Source organism: Acanthopagrus latus, chromosome 1 (genome assembly GCF_904848185.1).
Source record: "Acanthopagrus latus isolate v.2019 chromosome 1, fAcaLat1.1, whole genome shotgun sequence".
Lineage (NCBI taxonomy): Eukaryota > Metazoa > Chordata > Actinopteri > Spariformes > Sparidae > Acanthopagrus > Acanthopagrus latus.
The window spans coordinates 28760603-28781296 of NC_051039.1; the positions used below are offsets into that span (position 1 = coordinate 28760603).

The 20694-nt window shown below is 42.2% G+C and overlaps 1 protein-coding gene across 1 annotated transcript in view; it reads left to right on the top strand.

Moving 5' to 3' along the window:
• rims1b (regulating synaptic membrane exocytosis 1b) overlaps window positions 1-18226 on the top strand; it is an 80574-nt gene extending 62348 nt beyond the window's left edge. Inside the window, exons 21-33 of the mRNA XM_037098957.1 lie at window positions 414-491; window positions 1004-1069; window positions 1984-2097; window positions 2650-2753; window positions 3455-3558; window positions 3701-3861; window positions 4152-4304; window positions 7794-8008; window positions 12822-12966; window positions 13686-13798; window positions 14994-15095; window positions 15360-15499; window positions 15612-18226. Coding sequence (XP_036954852.1) covers window positions 414-491; window positions 1004-1069; window positions 1984-2097; window positions 2650-2753; window positions 3455-3558; window positions 3701-3861; window positions 4152-4304; window positions 7794-8008; window positions 12822-12966; window positions 13686-13798; window positions 14994-15095; window positions 15360-15499; window positions 15612-15830 — 1714 coding nt within the window. The 3' untranslated portion in view covers window positions 15831-18226. The remainder of the gene's footprint in view (window positions 1-413; window positions 492-1003; window positions 1070-1983; window positions 2098-2649; window positions 2754-3454; window positions 3559-3700; window positions 3862-4151; window positions 4305-7793; window positions 8009-12821; window positions 12967-13685; window positions 13799-14993; window positions 15096-15359; window positions 15500-15611) is intronic.
• The last annotated feature ends 2468 nt before the right edge of the window (window positions 18227-20694 follow it).

Genomic DNA, 20694 nt, shown 5'->3' on the forward strand with positions numbered 1-20694 from the left:
CAGTCCGAAGACACAATACAGGTCTAATCAAAGGACTGTTCACTGAAGGACTGAGCTCAGAGTTGTAAATAAGATATTCTGGACTGATACAAGCTAGCGCTTGAATTTATAACTGTGAACAGACAGCCTCACTGAAACTCTGAGTTGGTCTGTCCAAACATGGAGTTAGGGAGTTAATCGACATGCTGCAGCCAATCAGAATCAAATATTCACCCAGACCACAGTACAAATGCTTTCCAACATGGTTCAAAATATATGATGAATCAGATCAAGGGGAGTCTTTTCACTGATGTCCTGATAATTTAAAGAGAATTTACAGTTTCAAAGCCTCTGCTGTCCCTTTACTCACTAACAGCCTCTCCCTGGTGTTTCTCCACTGGGATGCTCCTACTCCCACCCTCACACCCCTCTAGGTGCTTCAACTCTTTGCCCCGCAAGACTCCCCCAAGCCCCAGCATCTTAGTAGAACACGTGGCCCCTGAGGAAGACAGGTACACCAGGCCTGCCCCCCCCCTACTGTCCCCACCTCGTAAAAACTCTGTGCTACAGCTCCGCTTGCCTGCTAGTACCTAAAAGCCTGTTCTGCAGCTTCAAGCTCATCCTGACGATAGCGCCACAGACATCTTGTGATCAGCACAGTTTCTTTCTTGTTCCCTGTAAATATTTGTGGTCTAAGACTGTGTAATCCCCCTTTGATTCTGCTGCACCTGCTCTTTCTGCTCAGCGCCTGTGTGAATTTCCCCTCTTCTCTGGCTTGAAAGCACTTTCTGTACTGTAGCATCGTTGCACTGTTGGTGAGAATGTGCAATTCTCAGCTATATTGCTTTTACATACCACAAAAACCAAACCAAAGTCTCAGCTGAGCCTTTTACGTTATATCCGACACATCAGTCAGTGTTTGGTTTTGCCATTCTGTGGGTCATCATTCTCCATATCGTCTTTGTTTTTGTCTTCCTCCCTCTCTCTCTCTCTCTCTCTCTGTGGTTGCTGTTTGCCGAAACAGGCAGTGTAGCAATTCATCAAGTCCGCACTGTCAGAGGGGCGTCAAAAAAAGCCTGGAGGGGGACAGGTGAGACCATTCATTTATTCACTCACTCACTCACTCACTCACTCAGTCAGTCACTCACTCACTCACTTATTTCATTACTTCGCATCACTATCACTTTTACTTCTGTCTCTCTTGTGGGTTGATATCTGACCATCAGTAACTGGCTGTCGAAGCTCATGGAATATGTAGGCTCCAACGCTACCTGAAAGTAAAATAATAAATCATAACGCCATGTAGGAAAAAACTACAAGTTACAACCCTCTTTTTTTCTTTGTTTCTATGATTTAATGTTTAAAGGAAATTTGCTGACACTTTTGCTGTGTCTGGATGCTTAAAAGTTGTGGGTGATGGTTCAAGTTAAACTGCACAAACACAGTAACACACACTGTGACGTCATTGTCTGTGAGAGATGTATTACTTATTATATTACTAATAAATTATATTACTAGTATTTAAAGTTTATTACTCCACTATATCTTTCCACAGCAAATAATAAATGGCTAGTAAAGAATTGTTCAAAATCTGTTCTTTTCCAGTCTTTATGCTAAGCTAAGCTAACCAACCCCTCACTACAGCTTCGTCAACAGACATGAGAGTGCTATCTGTCACCTCTTTTAAATCTCTGCAAGAAAGCATATTTCCCAAACTGTCAAACTACTGCTTAAACAATACTGTGATGGTATTGTTCTATTTTCTTTCGGAGAAAGCACCTGCACTTAGACAATGAAGACACTTCCTTGTGTTTTGATGTCATGCACCAGCTGTATGTGATCTGTATGTGTAACACCTGGCGTCTGCACACTGTTTTATCTGAATGACCACTTCAGAGCTTAAACAGAGCCCTGAAGTCATGTGTTATGTTGTTTTCATTTGATTTCATTTTGTTGTATTTTTAAGTTTTTGTATTTTCATTTCCTGTTATTTGCTGATGGCAGTCGAATCCAGCCCACCTCTATCCTGAGGGGCAGTAGGGGGAGAGGGGGCCCGCTGAGGCCCTTTGGCCAGACAGGCCTGGCTGGGTCCTGCCCAAACTCGCCATGGCTAGACAGGTGCATGCTACTGTCAGCACTACCCTTCTACCCCCCTGTGTGTTGACCTCCTCTGTGTCACGCTGAGTGTGATAACAATGTATGTACAACATGTAAATGTCACGTCCAAGCAAGGCCAAAATGATGTTATAGTCCAAGAGGTAAGATATCCATGTAAGATGGGGAAAGCATGTAAATATTTCATACTGTTCAATAGTGGTTTATGTAGCTTTATGTAAATGACAAGTACCATCTGGTTTGTAGGTGTGGATAGTACTGTACAATCTGATGGTATAAATGTACCAGCTCCACAGATACAGGGATATATGAAAAATACTGTGCAGTCTTTAAACACACTCAGTGCCACTTCCTCTGTTGTACTCCTCCTGTACCCCCTGTGATTACTCTGAGTATTTTCTACCTCCCCTAACCTGATTTTTGACCATTGGAACTCCTCCGTCAGTTTATTTGATGCAATCTTGTGCTTCAATTCAATCCGTGAATAACATGTTTTTATATCTCCTCTCCTTTCTCCCCTCTTCTCTCTTGTGTCTTCCTGTTCCCTTCTGTCAGAGCACAACCTCACGGCAGCCCCTCTCCGACAGGGACTCCTTCATCAGGTCGCAGGGGCAGGCAGCTGCCTCAGCTCCCTGCAAAAAGCAGCAGCATAGAGCAAGGTATGAATGCAAGGGTGGGGGCTTGGTTTCACAAGTGGGTTGAGCCGATAAAGTCACGTGTGAATGACAGTAATAATGCTGTGTTACTCACTGGAAATGATATCTAGTCTTCCTGATATATAGCTCCTCTGTAGTCAGAAATTAGTTGACTTTTTGAGCTTCACCGTATAGATTGATGGGTGTGAAGAGTTCATTGCTCAAACTCTACATTAATCTGTGCCTCACAACCATATAGAGCTCGGGGTATATGGTAGATGGTATCCCCAAACGCTTTCGATCAGTACTGGGTTGAACAGCATCTTTAAATATTTTACAGTGCTTCTTTTAGCTGACTTAGCTGCCGGGCAGGTGGAGTTTAATGTCCAGAGAATCTTGACATACAACAGTTTTCAGGTGTGGTTGTTAACTACTGTACACATCTCTCTCTGATTCCTTCCTGTTTGACAAACCCAAATTATATTTGTTCCCATGTTGATTTTAGAGATCCTAACATCCATCATGAGGACACTTGATGTACTATCAGTGCACATCATGCTCCACCTAGTGTCAGAAACCAGACCCTGCATCCTCCCGCCTGTAGTCTTTCTTACTGAGAACACACCAGCATCTCTGAAACTATTTTTGCTGGGTTTTTTTTGTTTTGTTTTAGTCTTTGTCGATTTTCTTCACATCTTACTCTTTTTGTGCCTCTTCTGCCTCAGCCATTGCAGTAGAGGAACGAGCCCGACAGCTGCAGATGAAAGTACATTCCTACCGGCCTTCAGCATCCCACGACCCCGAGTCGGACCTCAAGGCCAAACGGGAGGTCAGCGTCCTAGTTTTCCAGTCATCCTTCAGATTTCCTCCTCCTGTACTTGTTAAATGACATAAATGTCTTTTTTTTTTTTTATATATGACCGGTTTGGGCAAAAGTAATTTATCTTCCCCCTCTCTGTCTCTGTGTGTAGATGTATGCAGAACAGAGGCGCAGCAGTGACAACATGTCAGCCAGATCATCAGAGAGTGATATGAGCGACGTGTCGGCCCTCTCCCGTGCCAGCAGTGCCTCCCACCTCAGTAGCACAAGCTACATGTCTATCCAATCAGAGCGACCCGGGGGCAGACTCAGGTCAGCCCTCATTTGGTCATATGTTCAGTTGAAGTTTTATGGGTGTTCATATTTTATTTACAGTCATCCATTCACATCCAGTCAGTCCTCTTTTCTGGTAATAATTCTAAATGTACTAACTGTTTTTTTTCCATGCATGGTAATCACTGTGTGTTTTTCTGTTTTATTTCTGCATGCCAACTGCTGCATGCTTCTGTTCCTCTGCATGCTCTATCTCCTCTGTCCTTGCCCACACACAAATATACGGATGCGTACAATGAATGGGGAAAATCCAAACAAACGGAACTCAGATCTAAGTCATTAGAGGAGGAGAAAAAGGACAGGAGGATCTCTTGGGGGGTGAATGGAGAGGAGGACAGGAGGAGATCAGCAGGAAAGAGACGCTTCTCTGAGGAGTTGAAGCGCAGGAGACACACTGTAACTGGAGACACGAGGGAGTCCAGGTAAAGGTTGATAGATCCAAAATGATACATTTACTTATGATGGCAGGCGATCCTTCTTCTCCCTGTACAACTGGGCCTGGATCCCCAAGATAGAATCCCTGAATCCCCCACTTGTTTCAGTCAACAGAACACTGCAAAAACTTTTTAATGGTAGCAACTGTAGACAATTTCTTATTTATCTCTATAGGGAAGTTATTTTTTGCTTTTGCTGGCAACCTCCAAAGAAAGGTCAGCTGGAACTTGTAGGAATACAGCAGTTTGCTCAAGGACACTCCACTGATTTTATACATAGAGATTGTTTCACTCTTCATGAGTATTCCTCCTTAGCCTGTGAAAACAGTTTTAAATGAGAAAACAACTCTGGTGATGTAATCGGGGTTATCTGAACTTGGTACTAAGGACAAGTTTAAAACAAAACATGCATGACAAAGGGGCTATGTGGAGTTAGAAAGGCAGTGAATGTTAAGGAGACAGGCTGGGTTTGATAAAAGATGCACTGATGTTGCATTATGGGCCATGTTGTGTCTTCAAGTGTACGGAGCTTTAGCCTTATACGGCTCAATCTTAACCTTTATTTTTTATATTCTGTCCCCAACTTTATCTTTTTTGTGTGTGAATAGAATATAAATCACACTCAAAATGAGTAAAAAAAAGAAAAAAAATGAAAAATGAAAAAAAAGAGTAAAATGGTGATAAAAGTAAGAATCTCTATGTTCCCTTCATGTGCCCCCCCCCCCCCCCCCCCACACACACACACACACACACACACACACACACACACACACACACACACACACACACACACACCCCTGGCTGACCAGTAGCAGTGTGCTGACAGGGACAAATGACCCTATCCCAGTGGTCCTCAGTGGGCCAGCTGGTGATGTAGTGCAGCTTATTAGCTGGCTAATGTATTGAGGTCTGTGAGGAGGAGGAGGAGGAGGAGAGAGGGCCTCCGTTCTTTATGGCCTTACCACACATCAGTCCAGACAGGGCGCACAGCAACACGGCCTTTGACACACTTTTCAGCATCAGAGGTGAGCAAGAGAGGGAGGCAGAGTGAGACCTGTAGGTGAATAGCTCATTTCAGACGTATAGAAAATAAAATGCCGCTCCAGTCTTCTGCTCTCTGATGTTCTGGAGTGCGGCTGTGGGAAGTGACTACCACTCAGCAAGAAAAGCATTCGCATGGTTAGACGATGATGTTGGCAGTGTCCACCTCATGCTTAAAGCTGGTAGATGGTTGGATGAGGTTGAGGTCAGAGCTCTCTGATAATCAGTCAGAGACTCTAATGACAGTGTCAGTTACTGGCTGTTTTAACCCCCGCAAATCACTTTGTTCAATAATACTTTTTGTGTTACTATTAACATTAATTTTTCCTGTTAATTTTTATATGTAGCACACGCACAGTTACTTTGTTTCTTTTAACATTTATATCTCAAATTCCCATTTAATTTACATCATCAGCAGTTTTAGTTTATTCCTGCTGTAGTCTTTTTTAACTTTAATCATTTTATTTAGCCACACATGCACTGTTAAATCCCCATACAGTTAAACCACCTCAGTTTACACATACTGTAGCAGGAAAGTTCATATTTCTGGTGGCTAGGCTATCACTTCATGCTGTGTGCGTGTTTTTTTGTATTTTATATCCTTATATTCTGTTCAAACTCTTCAAATTCATGCTTACACTTTCTTTTTTATACTCTTTTATTATATTTTTGCATTTGTGCTATATATGTGTCGTATAAGCTGCTGGATGTTTATATTTCCCTCGGGATCAATGAAGCGTCCATCCCTCTGTCGGTCATACTTCTGTATGAGGTGGGCTCTTTATATGCGGTATGCCGCCAAGAATTTATGAAACAATATCGAAGATCCCATCAAGTGGATGCAGGAGCATTAAACAAACTCTGTTCCTCTGGCTGTGCAGTGGCTGATATCACATCAGTTGTTAGGAATACAACTGCGTGCAAGCATGCGGCTTAGTTCTAAGGCTGTGATCTGACAAAAAACAAGACAAAAAAGCAGACAACGGAGCCAGCGTCCATTTATTAAAACTGGTCAGACCATTTTAGAGAGCCAGCAATGTAACTCATCTATAATTCAGACAAGGTGTCAGTTTTTAGAGAGGCCGGGTATGAATTAGTAATTTAGACATGTATGAGAAAGTCAGGCCTCAGGTCAGTCTTCACCCAGACTGGGATATTAATATCTATATTCAGTGGATACTCTCACATCTGCTTCAGGACAATTTGATTATAGCTTACAGAAGTGAATGAGCACTTACAGCAGAACGAAAACACATTGAACTCCCATTATCGTCTTTTATAACATGTTTCAACTCTTTCTTCCTGCTTGATATGCTTATATGTTGCCTGTACTGTACACCGCTTCTCACAAGCTTCGATTAATCCATCAGTTATTGTCTGATTTCCTGCCTTTCATTGCATTTGTTTGCATATATTTACAATCACTTGCTTGCTACTCACAAAAAAGTTGACAAAACAAACACAATATTGTTCAAAATGTAACAGTTGCATTAGCATTGGTATGATTACGATGCATCTAAACTGAAACAAAAATTAGAGGACACTAAGCTAAAAACAAGTCGAAACTGTACATGAATGCATATCATTTGAGTTTTTTTTTTTTTTTTTTGTCACATTTGACTCGTGTTTTCTGTGCCTGTGTCAGTACATGTGTTTATGTGTGTGCACACCCCTCTGCATGTCTCAGATCCCTCCTTGCATTCATCCTGTGCTGTGACTGCCACGACCCCCTCCATCCTCCAGACCTGGACCCTCCCCTCCCGTCCTCTCCTTCTGCTCCACGTCCTTCCCTCACCCCCCTGCAGGGGTCGGTGGAGAGGCCTCAAACCACCCTCCCCCTTCCCAGTGACTCCCTGGCTCCATTTGGCCACTGGACCGTGGCTTTCAGGGACCCACTGGGAGAGGAGGCTGTGGGAGAGAGAGGCAGCGTAGCTGGATTCTCCTGCAGCACTCTGACCCCCTCTGAGGGGACGGACATGCGGCGACTCCTCCGAGCCCCTCGCAGGCAGCATCAAGTGCTGGGCAGTTTCTGCCAGCGTGTAGTGGCTCGTTTGAGAGGCATGAACTCGAGTACATGATATGATCGTCAGCTTTGGACCACCAGAACATTTTATTTTAGTCTTGAGATCTAAATCTCAAGGTCAGAATGACAGCACAAACATCAAACCACCGAAAACTAATGTGTTACTTTTAGACATTTGGTAGGACATGTCACCTGTCTGTCATCAGTCCTCTTATTTGGGATGTCTGTTGTTTCATTTACATGCTCTTTGACTAAACATCAGTCCTGAAATACAGTTGTCATCATCCATCCCCTCTTGCTGTTTTTGTGTTTATGAAAAATGAAGGTACAGTAGAGAGGAAGTAACAGAGACCTCAGTAACATCCCCTCTCCATCACAGCAGGTCAGTTTCAATCAGTTTCTTCTCTCTCCAGTCGGCAGTTACGATCGGTGGGCCGCAGCATGCTGAAGAGCTCCAGTGTGAGTGGAGAGATCTACACGCAGGAGCGCACCGACGGCAGCCAGTCAGACACAGCGCTGGGCACGGTCGGTGGCGGCAGCAAGAAGAGACGGTCCAGCCTCAGCGCTCGTGTGGTGGCCATCGTTGGCAACCGACGCAGCCGCAGCACTTCACAGATCAGCGGGCCCGGTGAGTGGCGACTGCATATCCCACCAGCTGTGTGTGTTGTGACTGTGGAAAAGTTCCCCCCAGCATATGATGGAGACATAATACTGCTATACACTTGTGATGTAAATATTGAATCTGTTGGAATGGAACGTATATGTTCAGGGTCACATCTTACTACGTTGTTACTGACACATATTCAATACAAGTTCAATGTCAGGGGTCACATTTGATTTCACAATCTTTATTGGGATTTTACATATGAACAAAAAACAAAATATTACCAGAATCAGGTTGCAGTCGTTGGCCTGGCAACATACTCTAAGTTTACATCAGCGAGACATCACATGTTGGCAGTAGAGGGGTGAAGGTTACACAGCAAAACAACACTTTCCTCCCCATCCCATTCATCCTGCTCACCCCATTCTTGAAGTTTTGGAATTGGTGTAAGGCTCAGCATTAACAATGCAAAAGTAAAAGTAACACAAAAGTATTAAGGGGTTGGTGTTCATGTCAAGGGATAAGTATATACCACACTTGAGTGTCATGATAGTATATCAGAAAGGGTTTTTTTTTTTCTTCTTCTGCGAGCCCTTGGTTGAGAAATGCAGCATTCCCAATTTGAACCAATACTTTATATCCTTGGAGCCAGTGATGAGCAGAACTGCATGTCTGGCCAGGAGTGAGGTAAAGGTCATGTACAACTCTGCAGTGTCTCAATGTCAGACTGAGATCATTTCTCTCAGGGATACCTAGAGGATGTAGGTCTTGCCTAGAATATTTGACATAGTCATAAAGACGTCTACCCATGGATGAATAAGAGTAGCATCATTGTGTATACACTTATCACACATAGGGGTGAGATTAGGGTAGTTGCATGTGAACCCTGTAACCTATCATAAAGTGCATTAGGCAATGTCTTGAACAGAATGATGAATTGTGTACCGATGAATAGATTCCGATTCACCATCCAATAGTGTAAGACTTAAGACCTGTTCTCAGGCTGTTTTCATCATATCCAGAGATGAATCTGCCTGCATGAAGTGTTTTTGGTATAATATGGATAGTGGGCCTTTAGATAGTGGATAGAAAGGAAGAAACTTGTCGGTAGGGTCAGTGGCTGGTTCTTTAGGAAAACTAGGCGTCTGACATGGAGAAGGGATGTCGATCCTTAACAAAGCCAAATAATTAGATATTATTTGGTGGATGATGTCTTCTAATCTGTGTGCCAAGACCTGCGCTAGGATCTTAGTGTTTGTGTTCAAAAGCGATATGGGTCTATATGAGGCGTCTTCCATAAGGTCCTCCCCGTCTTACTTACCGTACAATATTTAGTTTGATTTTAGGTGAGGAGTGCAGTGAGCCTCTCAAAAATTCTTGAAGACCATCTGGTCCTGGTGACTTCCGGATTGTACAGATGATATCACTATGACTGTTTCTGCTTGGGTAGGATAGGTGTCTCTGGTTTCCTCGCCAAATCAGAGCGGATAGTCAGAATAGCCAGTTGATTGATGCTCTTGTTGCCAGAATGCAGCTTTGGTCCGGCCAAGGGCCGTTGGCGGCCCTCTTCATGGGGGTCAGGCAGTGAAGAGAGCTCTTGGCTTTATCTCCTTGAGATTGTCTCATCTATCATCTCTTTTCAATGAAGAGAGTTCGTCCTTTCTTTAATGGGCGCTTGAGACTGGGTGATATCATTAGAGGTGAGAGTTCACGTAACGTAAATCTTATTAAATCACAAGTGGTGTCTGTTAAGAGATTCAGGTGTGCAGATTTGACAAGGTGGTACACTCAGCTTTTCAAATGATACCTAATATCAAATGCAGACTGATGACAGAGTAATGACTCTAAACACACCAGGACTCTCAGGGTCCTGAAGACACAGGGCAGGCTGGGAGGTTTTCCAGCGCCAAGCAGATTAAAGTAAGGTTAATAATGCTGCATACCCTCAATTTCACAGCTCTGTAGCCGTCTCTGGCAGCGGAGGGGCAATTTGCAGGTGTGATCATCAACATTAAGCAGATAGTCGTAACAATACTTATCCTCGGTTGAATGGTTGATGCCTCCCTACTTTTCCTACCCATCTAATAACTAGGGACCAACTAGTACTTTGCTGTACTGTTTGTCTAAGTTCATAGGTTTGAAAAGTAAGATGAAATGGATATGAATCTAAAAAGAAAAGATGACTAAGATCAACTATATTAAACTTTAGTACAAAGGTATCAAATTAACTAAAATGGGTTTATTAGCTAATCATTCTCTTAAGCAGCTATTAGTTGATGGTAGGTGTTTCTTAGGGGTAATGTAATGTACCTAAATACATACTTCAAAAGTGTTTTCACTTTGCTTGTTTTGTACACCTGGGCTTTAACCAGGAGCTTTTTCCTTTGACATTTAATATTGGTTCTAAGCATACTAGAATTATTTTTTTCTTTTAGCCCAAACGTTTCTTTTATAATTTGAGAAGGCAGCTTCTAAATTTAGTTGTTTATGCAGGAATAATTTAATCATTAAGTGTCTTTGCATACACTGAGGAGCAGTGTGTAACTTGGATGGGTTATGATAACTGTAGGTGTTAGTGCTGCAAACAAATGAAAACAAATAAATTCATACCAAAAAAGCTCCTGAAATTTACTCCAATAGCCCAGTATATGAAAACCATGCTTTTCTTCTCGGCTTAGATGACCAAGTCTTCACAGAATGGATGACTAAAGGCATCAAGGACAGAGGTCACTTGTACATAAATGGCCACTATATGTTGTTTGAGCAAATCCAATGCACATATAATGTCCCGGCCTCTTATTTCTTCAGATAATTGCAAATCCAAGGTTACGTAAGGGACATTGTTTACTAGGAGGAAATGTGTCCCCATGATGCACGTTACACTATCAACACATTTGAAAAACTAATTTATTTTTACTTCACAGAACAGAGACACATGGATGCCAACACAGCTGCACTTAACCCGATGCGGGAGCTTGAGCTGGAGGTGTGATAGATGATGAGTCTCTAAAGTGTGCATAAATGTTCAGTCAACTCCAAACAATACACTGGTCATAGTCCCCGAAAGCCAGATTGTATAAGGTTTTGGATGATGGGTCACATCTTTGTCGTGGGTGTAAAGATGCAGACGGAACATGACACAATCATTTTGTCAAAAACTGTATAATTACTGGAAAGCAACCTGTAACTATCACGTAGCTGTCTGAGGTTAAGAGGAAGCTGTGAACTCAGCTGAGGGACTAGAATTCATAGTGCAATCACTGATTCACCTTGATAATACCTCATGTAACCTATGAGAAATGGAAATTAGAAATTGATCCAACTCTGCCTTTAAACCCTTTCCTAGTAAAGTGAGAGTGTTGTCAGTACTGACTTATGATTAATAATGCTTTTTAGGCTTAATTGTTAACTTTTAGTTGCGACTATCTTGCAACATTTGTTACCAGTAATGTAAGATTATTATAGCTCAATTTTTTTGTATTAATATGGCATTGATGAGGGTTATTATGCAGACTAATAATGAATCATCCCCAGATAATGAAGGGATGTTGTTTTCTGTTAAAATCAAAGGCTGAATGCTTGACTGTTCGTATTGATTTTACTCAGTTGTAGTAGCAAATGTCTCCAGGGCTTGACCCAGAACAGGTACTAAAGGTCAGAATATCCCAGGCTTTGCTGAACACATTTTGACCATTCTTCTTTTTAGGGTGTCTCTTGTGAGAATTCGCCCCCCTGACCTCTTTGTAGTGGACATAAAACAAAACAAAACAAAAAAATCTAACAACGGGTTCCATGATAATTCTGTAGCATTTTATCTGTTGCTCAGGCTGTTTGAGTATCGTTGATCAGCTCACCTGCTTGAAGTAAAAACTGATCTCATGCTCAGCGTAAAGGAGGCTCAGAAATGAAGCCGCGTTTGTCTCTATTCACCATATGTGCCAATATTATGAATCAGACGGTGGACAAACCCCTGTCCAAGATGCCACACAGTGTTGTGGGGGTTGTTTTTCTGCCCAACAATTTCCTGTTTACTACTGATTACCAGATTCAGCCGGACATGGGTGGGACTCTGGCAGTGCTTCAGACTGAGACATCAGAGACATCCGCATTTAATGTGGAAATCCCATTGATGAATGTGCTCCGGAAGTGGGGCCATTAATCTGTCATGCTTTACTACTATGTGTACTTTCGTGATTTATGGAAACATTTTTGGTTTAAAGGGGCACTCCACCAATCCTTTTCTGTGAAAGCAGTTGTACAATGTCTCCTGTGGCTCTGCAGCCCATACTGCACTGCTGACTAAAAGTCTGGCCGTCTGTTAACAACAAGGGTTTTTAGTTTGAAGGAATCAACTTGGCGTCAGTAGTGAAATGGTTTAAAGGAAAAATTGGACATTTTGGTTCATAAGCTAATTTGCTTTCTTACTGACAGCTCAAAGATGAGATTGAAACCACTATAATGTCTGTATGGTGAGCATAAATCTACAGCCAGCAGCTGGTTAACCTGTTTTAGCACAAAGAGGAAGCAGGAGGAAACAGCTAGCCTGACTTAACATATTTGACATCATTTTGTTTAATTCATTAAAATACTTACAAGCAGTTATAACAGGGATTTGTCTCACATATAACCCCACCAAAAAACTGTGATTTCTCATCAGTTTTATACGAATTCCACAAACCATAGATTCATTTCCAGTCTTGTTGAGATGAGATAGTCGTCCGCTGGCTTTAGCTTTAAATTTAGTAAATTTCTCTATCTGTCTTTTACAATTCTTAAAGTTGAAATTATAAACGACAGCATCTCTGACTGTAATACTATGATTTCCTTTTCCATCCAGAGGGGAAGACTAAGAAGGAGAAGGGTGCACCCATCCAAAGGAGCACAGAGACTGGCATGGCAGTAGAACTGACCCGAAACATGAGCCGGCAGCCCAGCAGAGAGTCTAACAACGGCAGCATGAACAGCTACAACTCTGAGGGGAAGTCAGTAAACCCCACACCATCTGAACACACTCGACATCTTCCTCCTATATTACGTCTTTTTTCTCTCAAAAAGAATATAGTTTATTTCCGACTGTGTCTATTTTACATTTTCTACCCTTGTTCCCTTTATCTATCCCCCTTTTTTGTCAATTTCAAATGGCAAATTTGATATTGTTAAAGCTACTGTAGCTTGAAATTAAGTGCTGTCCCGCCACACTGAGGCAACGTCTAAAAATGATGATGTGGATGTGACGGTAAAGTTTGTAAGCCAGCATGTTCTGAGGGATTACATTCAGGTGTACGCTGCCATTTCTGCATGTACGTGTCAGGTGACTGACAGCTAACAGAGTCTAACATAATGAGCACACTGAAAAAACACGCTCAGCTCGGGCTCACCAGGCTCAGTGAGGCAACGAAAAAATGCAAACTTTGACTGAATCAAATTATAGCCTGGAGTTTTCTGTGATGGATGATCTTGCTTGGCCAACTTCTGAGATGTTTCTCATGCTGTAAATAATGACTGGCAGCAAATGGGTCTCCCTGAAGGAAGTACAATACGTTCTGAGATCTGACTGTGTACATACACCACCAAGAGTAACGCAGAAGCAACCACTGATATCATTCTCTAATGAATCATCTCTGTTCTAAGGTGGAATTTAGTGGGTCCTATTGCTCGTTTTTGTCATAACAAATTCATGTTTATGTGTTCTGTGTGCTAGTTTGATCTTCTCTGGAGTGAATCTGGGTGCCAGCAGTCAGTTCAGTGACTTCCTGGATGGCCTTGGACCAGCGCAGTTGGTTGGAAGGCAAACACTGGCTACTCCTGCTATAGGTAAGATACTGGTGATACTCCTCTTCTCTTCTCTTCTCTTCTCTTCTCTTCTCTTCTCTTCTCTTCTCTTCTCTTCTCTTCTCTTCTCTTCCCTTCCCTTCCCTTCCCTTCCCTTCCCTTCCCTTCTCTTCTCTTCTCTTCTAATACTATTGTATGAAATAATATATTATAGTACAATCTCATCTAGTATAATCCATTAAGGGCTATAAGAGATAATAAAGTATAATAATAACACATAGAATTAAATGTTAAATGTGGTTAGGCAAGATTGTAGAAACCAGCAGGAGTCCCACAGTCTCCCTCCAGAGCCACTCCTCCGAAACACATTGTACTACACAGGCACTGACTGTCCTGTAGCTCTCATTTAAGTCTAAGTTTAGTCTAATGAATAACTGTTAAATGTCATGATCATGTAAACACAAGCGACATAGTCAATAGACATGTCATAACTGTAACCTACCTCAGTCATAAAAGGCGACCAGTAGCAGTAAGCAGTTCCTCCTCACCGCTGTAGGTGTCTGCTTTGGCCCAACAGGGTTAGCCACTGAACAAGTCTGTTGCTGCTCCAGAGGCTGTGTTGACTCACTCAGGGGTTTGTGTGTTTTGTGCTACTAACCACTAACTTAGCGGCTACGTGACAGTCTGCCGCTGCTGCTGACGCTCACTTTTCATTCTCTGACTCATCAGGGGCTACTCAGTTAGCTGCTGTACGACAGCTTTCATTACTAATAGATTGAGCTAGCGTTACGTCATGTGTCGCGCATGACATTCCCTGCTGTAAAACCAGCATGTTAGTGGCAGGAAATTTGGCTGCAGTCTCTCCGCCATTCTAGAGCGACTACCTAGCTAACACCTTCAGCAGGAAATCACCCGGCCTTATGGAAGACTCTACTGATTCTTTTTGTCTTTTATTTGTCAGTTAGTTGTTCTCTTCACATACTTAACCCTGTGGCCCACTGCATCACCTGCTAAAGCATTGAGTGAAACTATTAAACCTATTACTCTATTAATAAAAGATCCAATAACATCCTTCTTACATGCGAAGCATGAAGTTACTGAAACCATTGTGCTTGTACTCTTTCTGTGCATGTTCATCTTGCAGCTGCCAGCACATTTATCTCTGCAGTTACTGTCAGTGCTCTTTTCCCCTTCAGTTTTAAACCAATCATTTTTTTCACTTTTCTGTGTTTCCCAGGTGACATCCAGATTGGTATGATGGAGAAAAAGGGTCAACTGGAGGTAGAAGTCATCAGAGCACGAGGACTCGTACAAAAGCCAGGATCTAAATCCCTCCCTGGTGAGAACTTAACTGACCTCGAGATTCCAAACAGCGACTAATCACTCCCTCCCTCTCAAGACATCACTCATACACTCCTCACATATCTGATACACACACTCGATGTTCGGGGAAATCCAGTGTATATACACCCTGCTGAAATTTGCTCTGCGCTTTTTCCCTCCCATGAAGATATAATCATCTGTGAGATCTGATCTAGATTGTCTTGGCGGGTCACCATGCTCCTTGCTAATAGCTTTTGTATCGTTTTGTCTCTGCCCTCAGCTCCATATGTCAAGGTCTATCTGCTGAATAATGGAGCGTACGTAGCCAAAAAGAAAACCAAGATTGCACGGAAAACACTTGACCCACTGTATCAGCAAGCACTGCTATTCGAGGAAAGCCCACAGGGTAAAGTCTTACAGGTGAGCAGGAGATCCATTTGTCTTTGTGTTTGTGACAAATTACTGATAAAAATCTATTTTACTGGAGAAACTAGACTGCTATGCAATTTGACACAAAACCATTTTCCTTAAGGTGATTGTATGGGGAGACTACGGCCGGATGGACCATAAAAGCTTCATGGGAGTTGCACAAATCCTATTGGAGGAACTGGACTTATCAAGCACAGTCATTGGTTGGTACAAGTTGTTTCCACCGTCCTCCTTGGTGGACCCAACACTGGCCTCCCTAACGCGGCGGGCATCCCAGTCGTCACTCGACAGTTCCTCCGGGCCTCCTGGGGTCCGATCCTAGTGGACCAACAGCTCTACACCGCTCATTAAACGTACTGTAGAGAGAAACAAAGAAAAAAAGATGGCGGAAATGTAGACCAACAACAATCAGAAACAGTCACAACGAGAAAGCTTTGTTGAGATCTGACAATCACTTCTGTCGCGGTTAATTTTGTCTGTTGTAGGGAGCGCCACATTTCAGTGTTTCATATCCATTCAGAGAAAAAGCTCATAGTTTTTCTGTGTACGCTGACGACATAGGGCTGCCGACAGACTACACGCAGTAACTCTCGAGACAGGAGACGAAAAAGTGTCAGAGAATCATATGAAGCAGGGTGGTTTTTAACTGAAACAATAATAGCAAAGAAATGTATGTTAAGCATCGGAATGTATGGGCTCGAGACTCAAGAGGTAATCACCCTCCACACCTGCAGGTGGCGCAGTCCTCTCTGTAGTGGCCTCCTCCAGAACCCCGACAGACTGCCGGCACTCCTGCAACCAGGCAGGGTGCTCCTGCGTGGGTATTCAGTCTGGAAGCACAGGGCCTTCTTCTGGTGCCTAGACCTTGGAGCCGCATCACTGGTCCCTCTCTTTCGAAAAATCCTTTTTTTTTTTCAATATGTTTACCATGGCTGCTCTGAAGCCACACTGTTTTAGCGTGTTTGCGTTGTCATTTCTTTCCCTTTGTTACTACTGGCACAAAATGTTTTTACAGTGTGTAAAATGCTCATGATAATGTTGTCAGTCTGATGTGTGCATGGAGAGTAAAAAAAAACGAAACAAGAGATAAAAAATGATATAAATCTATTAAATGTCTGCAAGTGTTATGCAGGGGGCGGGGGAGGGGGGGACTGGTGATGATGACACAGCTTAGATTTTTACACTCTACAGTGAGATTAGCGTGCAGCGTTGTTTTCCTTGTTCCACCGCTGGCAAAATGTCCAGGCCAGTTGTCTTTGTATAGATGTATATTAGGCCTCCCAGGAGGTTGACCAATAAATAAAATTTATGTCACTTTGAACTATCACAAGGTACAACATCACTGTAAAAGAGTTTAAAAAAGGAAATCTTTGTTCACCTACGCAAGAGCAAGATAGGACCGTCTAATTTTTCACATTTTTTAGGGATTGCCTTCCCTCACCCCAGCACGTTTCAGGTTTCTATCCAGCCCTTAGTTTACATTCTTTTGAAATTCAAACACAAGCACAAGAGCTTGATTTTTTTACAACAAAAAGTTTAACTTTTTGAGAAAAACACATAGTTAAAAAGAAAAAAAAGAAAAAAAAAGAAACAATCCCGTCTCTGGTTCTGTTCATTTCTTTGTCTAGTTGTTAAGGAGACAGACAAACAAGCAGAGAAGAAGAGCCGCTCGCAGTTTCCCCTCGGGCATATCTCTGAATGTGAAAGTAACCAATCGGACTGATCTGTCGGGGCGCCAAACACCAACGCTCATCCTCTGTTCGGCCTGCAGACTCCTCCCACCAGGAGAGATCTGGGGCCAGCATGACTTTGGAACCTGTTCCAAGCTGCATGCACATTTTTGTAAAATGAAACAGATACAGAAAAAAAAAAAAAAAGATACTGAACTAGATACGTGTGTTAGTTCCACATACTGTAGGGCCGCTTGTATGTTGCATGCAGTTGTACAGTTTGCTCGTACTTGAATATTAAAGAGTTAAAACCAAGAAACCGAAGCCATTCCCATTTACGCAAAGACATTTTGAACTCAACTGCAGTCTACTCCACGTCCCTCAGTCCGGTGCTGAATGTCTCTCAAACTAAATCCCAAGATTACGTTGATGTCTTTCCTCAACCCTCTGGAAGATGTACTGTACTGTACAGTAGTACTGAGCAGACCTCACAGCCTCTCTTACTGTTACTCCACATCGCTGTATACCTCCAAGGGGCTGAGATGATGTATGAATAGATATGTACAAATCAGATCCACTTAAATGGAAATATAAATTATGTTTCAACATAATGATTCAGATATGCTAACACATGAACTGTTAAGTTATATAAAGAATAAATGCAGATGCACAGAGAGTCATACACTGTAAATACTCAACAGCTATTCACTGGGCTTTCATTGGGTTCAGTGATACTTGCAAAGATACTTGCCAAGTCGTATAATGCAGAGCGGTTAATATGTCACTAGGGACCATGCAGTGGGACAACCCGAGGCGATGGGTCGCAAACTGGCCGCAAAAACTCCAGGTGCACCACTTCTCTAAAAGTCGTCATCTGAACACTTCTGCCCAATGTCTGAACCCCGGCCACGTTCAGTCCCACTCCAGAAGAGTTGACTTTTACTTTTCATCGTCCGGTGAAGCTGGTTTTCTTTTTTCTTTTTCTTTGTCAGTATTAACAGGAAAAAAAAATTGCTGATTGTTTACAACTTCTGTGTACCACTGAAAACAAAAAGAAAATTTGAAAAAAGTAAAGCATTCACTGCAACATTTCTTGTTTGTATAACAGATGTGGCTCAAATGATGTGTATGTTTTATATTTAAAAAAAAAAAAAGTTCATTTTTATTATTTACAAATAAAAAGAATGTGTGGAAGAAAACTGCTCTTACTTCAGTGTTTCACTCGGATCGCTAGGCTTAAACAGTCTTACTTCTTTTTATCAATATTATCCTCTCTTTGACACTATGTCAAGAGGTCAAAGTGAAAAAACATATTTAAAAAAAAATGGGATCTGCAGCCATGTTTGTGGGACGGTTAAGTTCCGTAGTGCTGTTAATGTCCTCAGTCAGCTCTTCACGTATATGCCTCAGCAGAGCAGCACCATGTTAAACTGAGAAGAAAAAACTAAAGAGCAGTTTTATTTAAGTCATAAGCACAATACAAGTTAAGTAAACATTTCAGAAGCAATGTCATTTAGGTTATACATACATGAACTAATATGGATATACATCACCTTTTCTCCTTTCTGCAAAAGGAGAATAAATGGCCTAAAGACTTTAGATAAGATCGCCCCAATAACAAATAAATATCTGCTTATTGATTTTATTGCCCAGATTTAGACAAAGTTGATAACACTATCCTGTTTGTACAGTAAATTAAAGTTAAACAAGTTTTAAAAAAATACAATGAAGAGCTAGGAGAGTTTTCACTTAGTTTAGCGTAAAGACTGCAAACAAGGAGAAACAGCTAGCCTGGCTGTGTCCAGAGGTTAAAAAGCACCTGTACAGCTCACTAACTAACGCATCATATTTGTTCAATCCATAGAAATACCAAAACACATCTCTTTATCTCTTCTTACAGTTAGCTTATCGTCTGCTGGCTCCAGCTCAACAAGCATTATGTTGAAACTGGCATTTTGTGCGAATTGGCTCCCCCCACAGTTTCTGAGTGCAACACCACTATCGTATATATATGGATGCTGACTACGAACACAATTCATTACCTCATAATAATGCTATGTCTTTAAAATAGTTTTTTCAAAGTAAACATGTGTGTAACCTTAACGTCGTACCATCTCGCTGAAGTTCCATAGTTTCAGCTGCTGTGACAAAGACACTGTTCACCCTGTTACAAGACACTGTGAGATCAAAAGGATTTTGACGCTGGTATCTTAAGGGGGAAAAGTTACATCATGTTGCTTTAATATTCTGTCTTTTAGGCCCCAAAGCTTTTAAAAACACCACACAGCCTCACCACTCTTACTGTGTAGCTTTAAACAAAGTTATGGACAAGAACTAACTCGCTCATTGTAGTCACTGCACTTTCTTTATCATAATTCATCAGAACATAATGTGCATTTTATTCCACTTCATTTATGTAACAGCTAGTTACCAGTTATATTGCAGTTTCTGATGTTTAAACTTGATCGAAGATTAAAGAAATATGGACACAAACATATGTAGATTATAGAAACATAACACTGTGAATTAGCAGTTTGGCTTTAGCATCGCATGGACAGTTGAAATCCTCATTGTGGATACACTGATAGAAGTGTGAAGCTGTACTAATCATTCACAAATGAATATGTTTAATGTGAAAGTTGTCGCTCACAGTGACAAACCCCAGAGAGTCACGTGATTCTGCGTCTCCTCTCAGCTTGTTTTTACCTGTGGTTTCACCCTGTCTTCTGCTGTTTTGTTTCACTCTCACAGCTCTCATCGGCGTGACGTGCTGATACACCAGCTGATTATTACCGACCCAGCACTAAAAGCAGACGGACAAAGTTAGCAGGTAGCTGGTGAACACACAGCAGTGGAGCACTGGGCAGCCGAGGAGCCCCGAGTTTTCCTCAGGAGTTGGTGGAAAGCAAAACAGAGTGACATGACTTTAAATGCTGATGTGTCTCTGCATCTGCAGGCAGCAGCCTAACATCACAAAAAACCTGAAGACTTTTCAAGGTTGTCTTTTCAGCCTGTCGCACGTGATGTTGCCTGAGAAGCTCTCAGCAGTTTGTCCAACTTTTAAAACAAGTCACCTTATACAGTAATTCAGCTGTTGGTGAGAATGCGGCTACATTTTCATCTTGGGCTGCTACACTGTGCCTCACCGAAGAAGAAGTTGAACCAATATAGCCTCCCGCATGACCTAACATATGATACAGTGCAGCAGAGGGCTTGGGAGATTTATGTTCCACATCCTTTCGTTAAATAAGCAGAGGGCCCCCGAAACAACATCTGCAGGCAATCTTGATTAACCCTCCCACCAACCCCGCCGTGCCAGCCGGGCCCCCGGTTTTCCCTCCCCCTCATCACAGCACCAGGGTTCATGACCTCCAAGTACAACCCGGACCATGGCGGAAAGGAGAACCGCAGATCATACAAGTCAGAGGTCAGGATAAAATTTCCATGCTGCTCTCAGGAAATGGATTAATCTATCTAATCAGATCAAAGGTCACACATTGGTGGAAACATGGACCG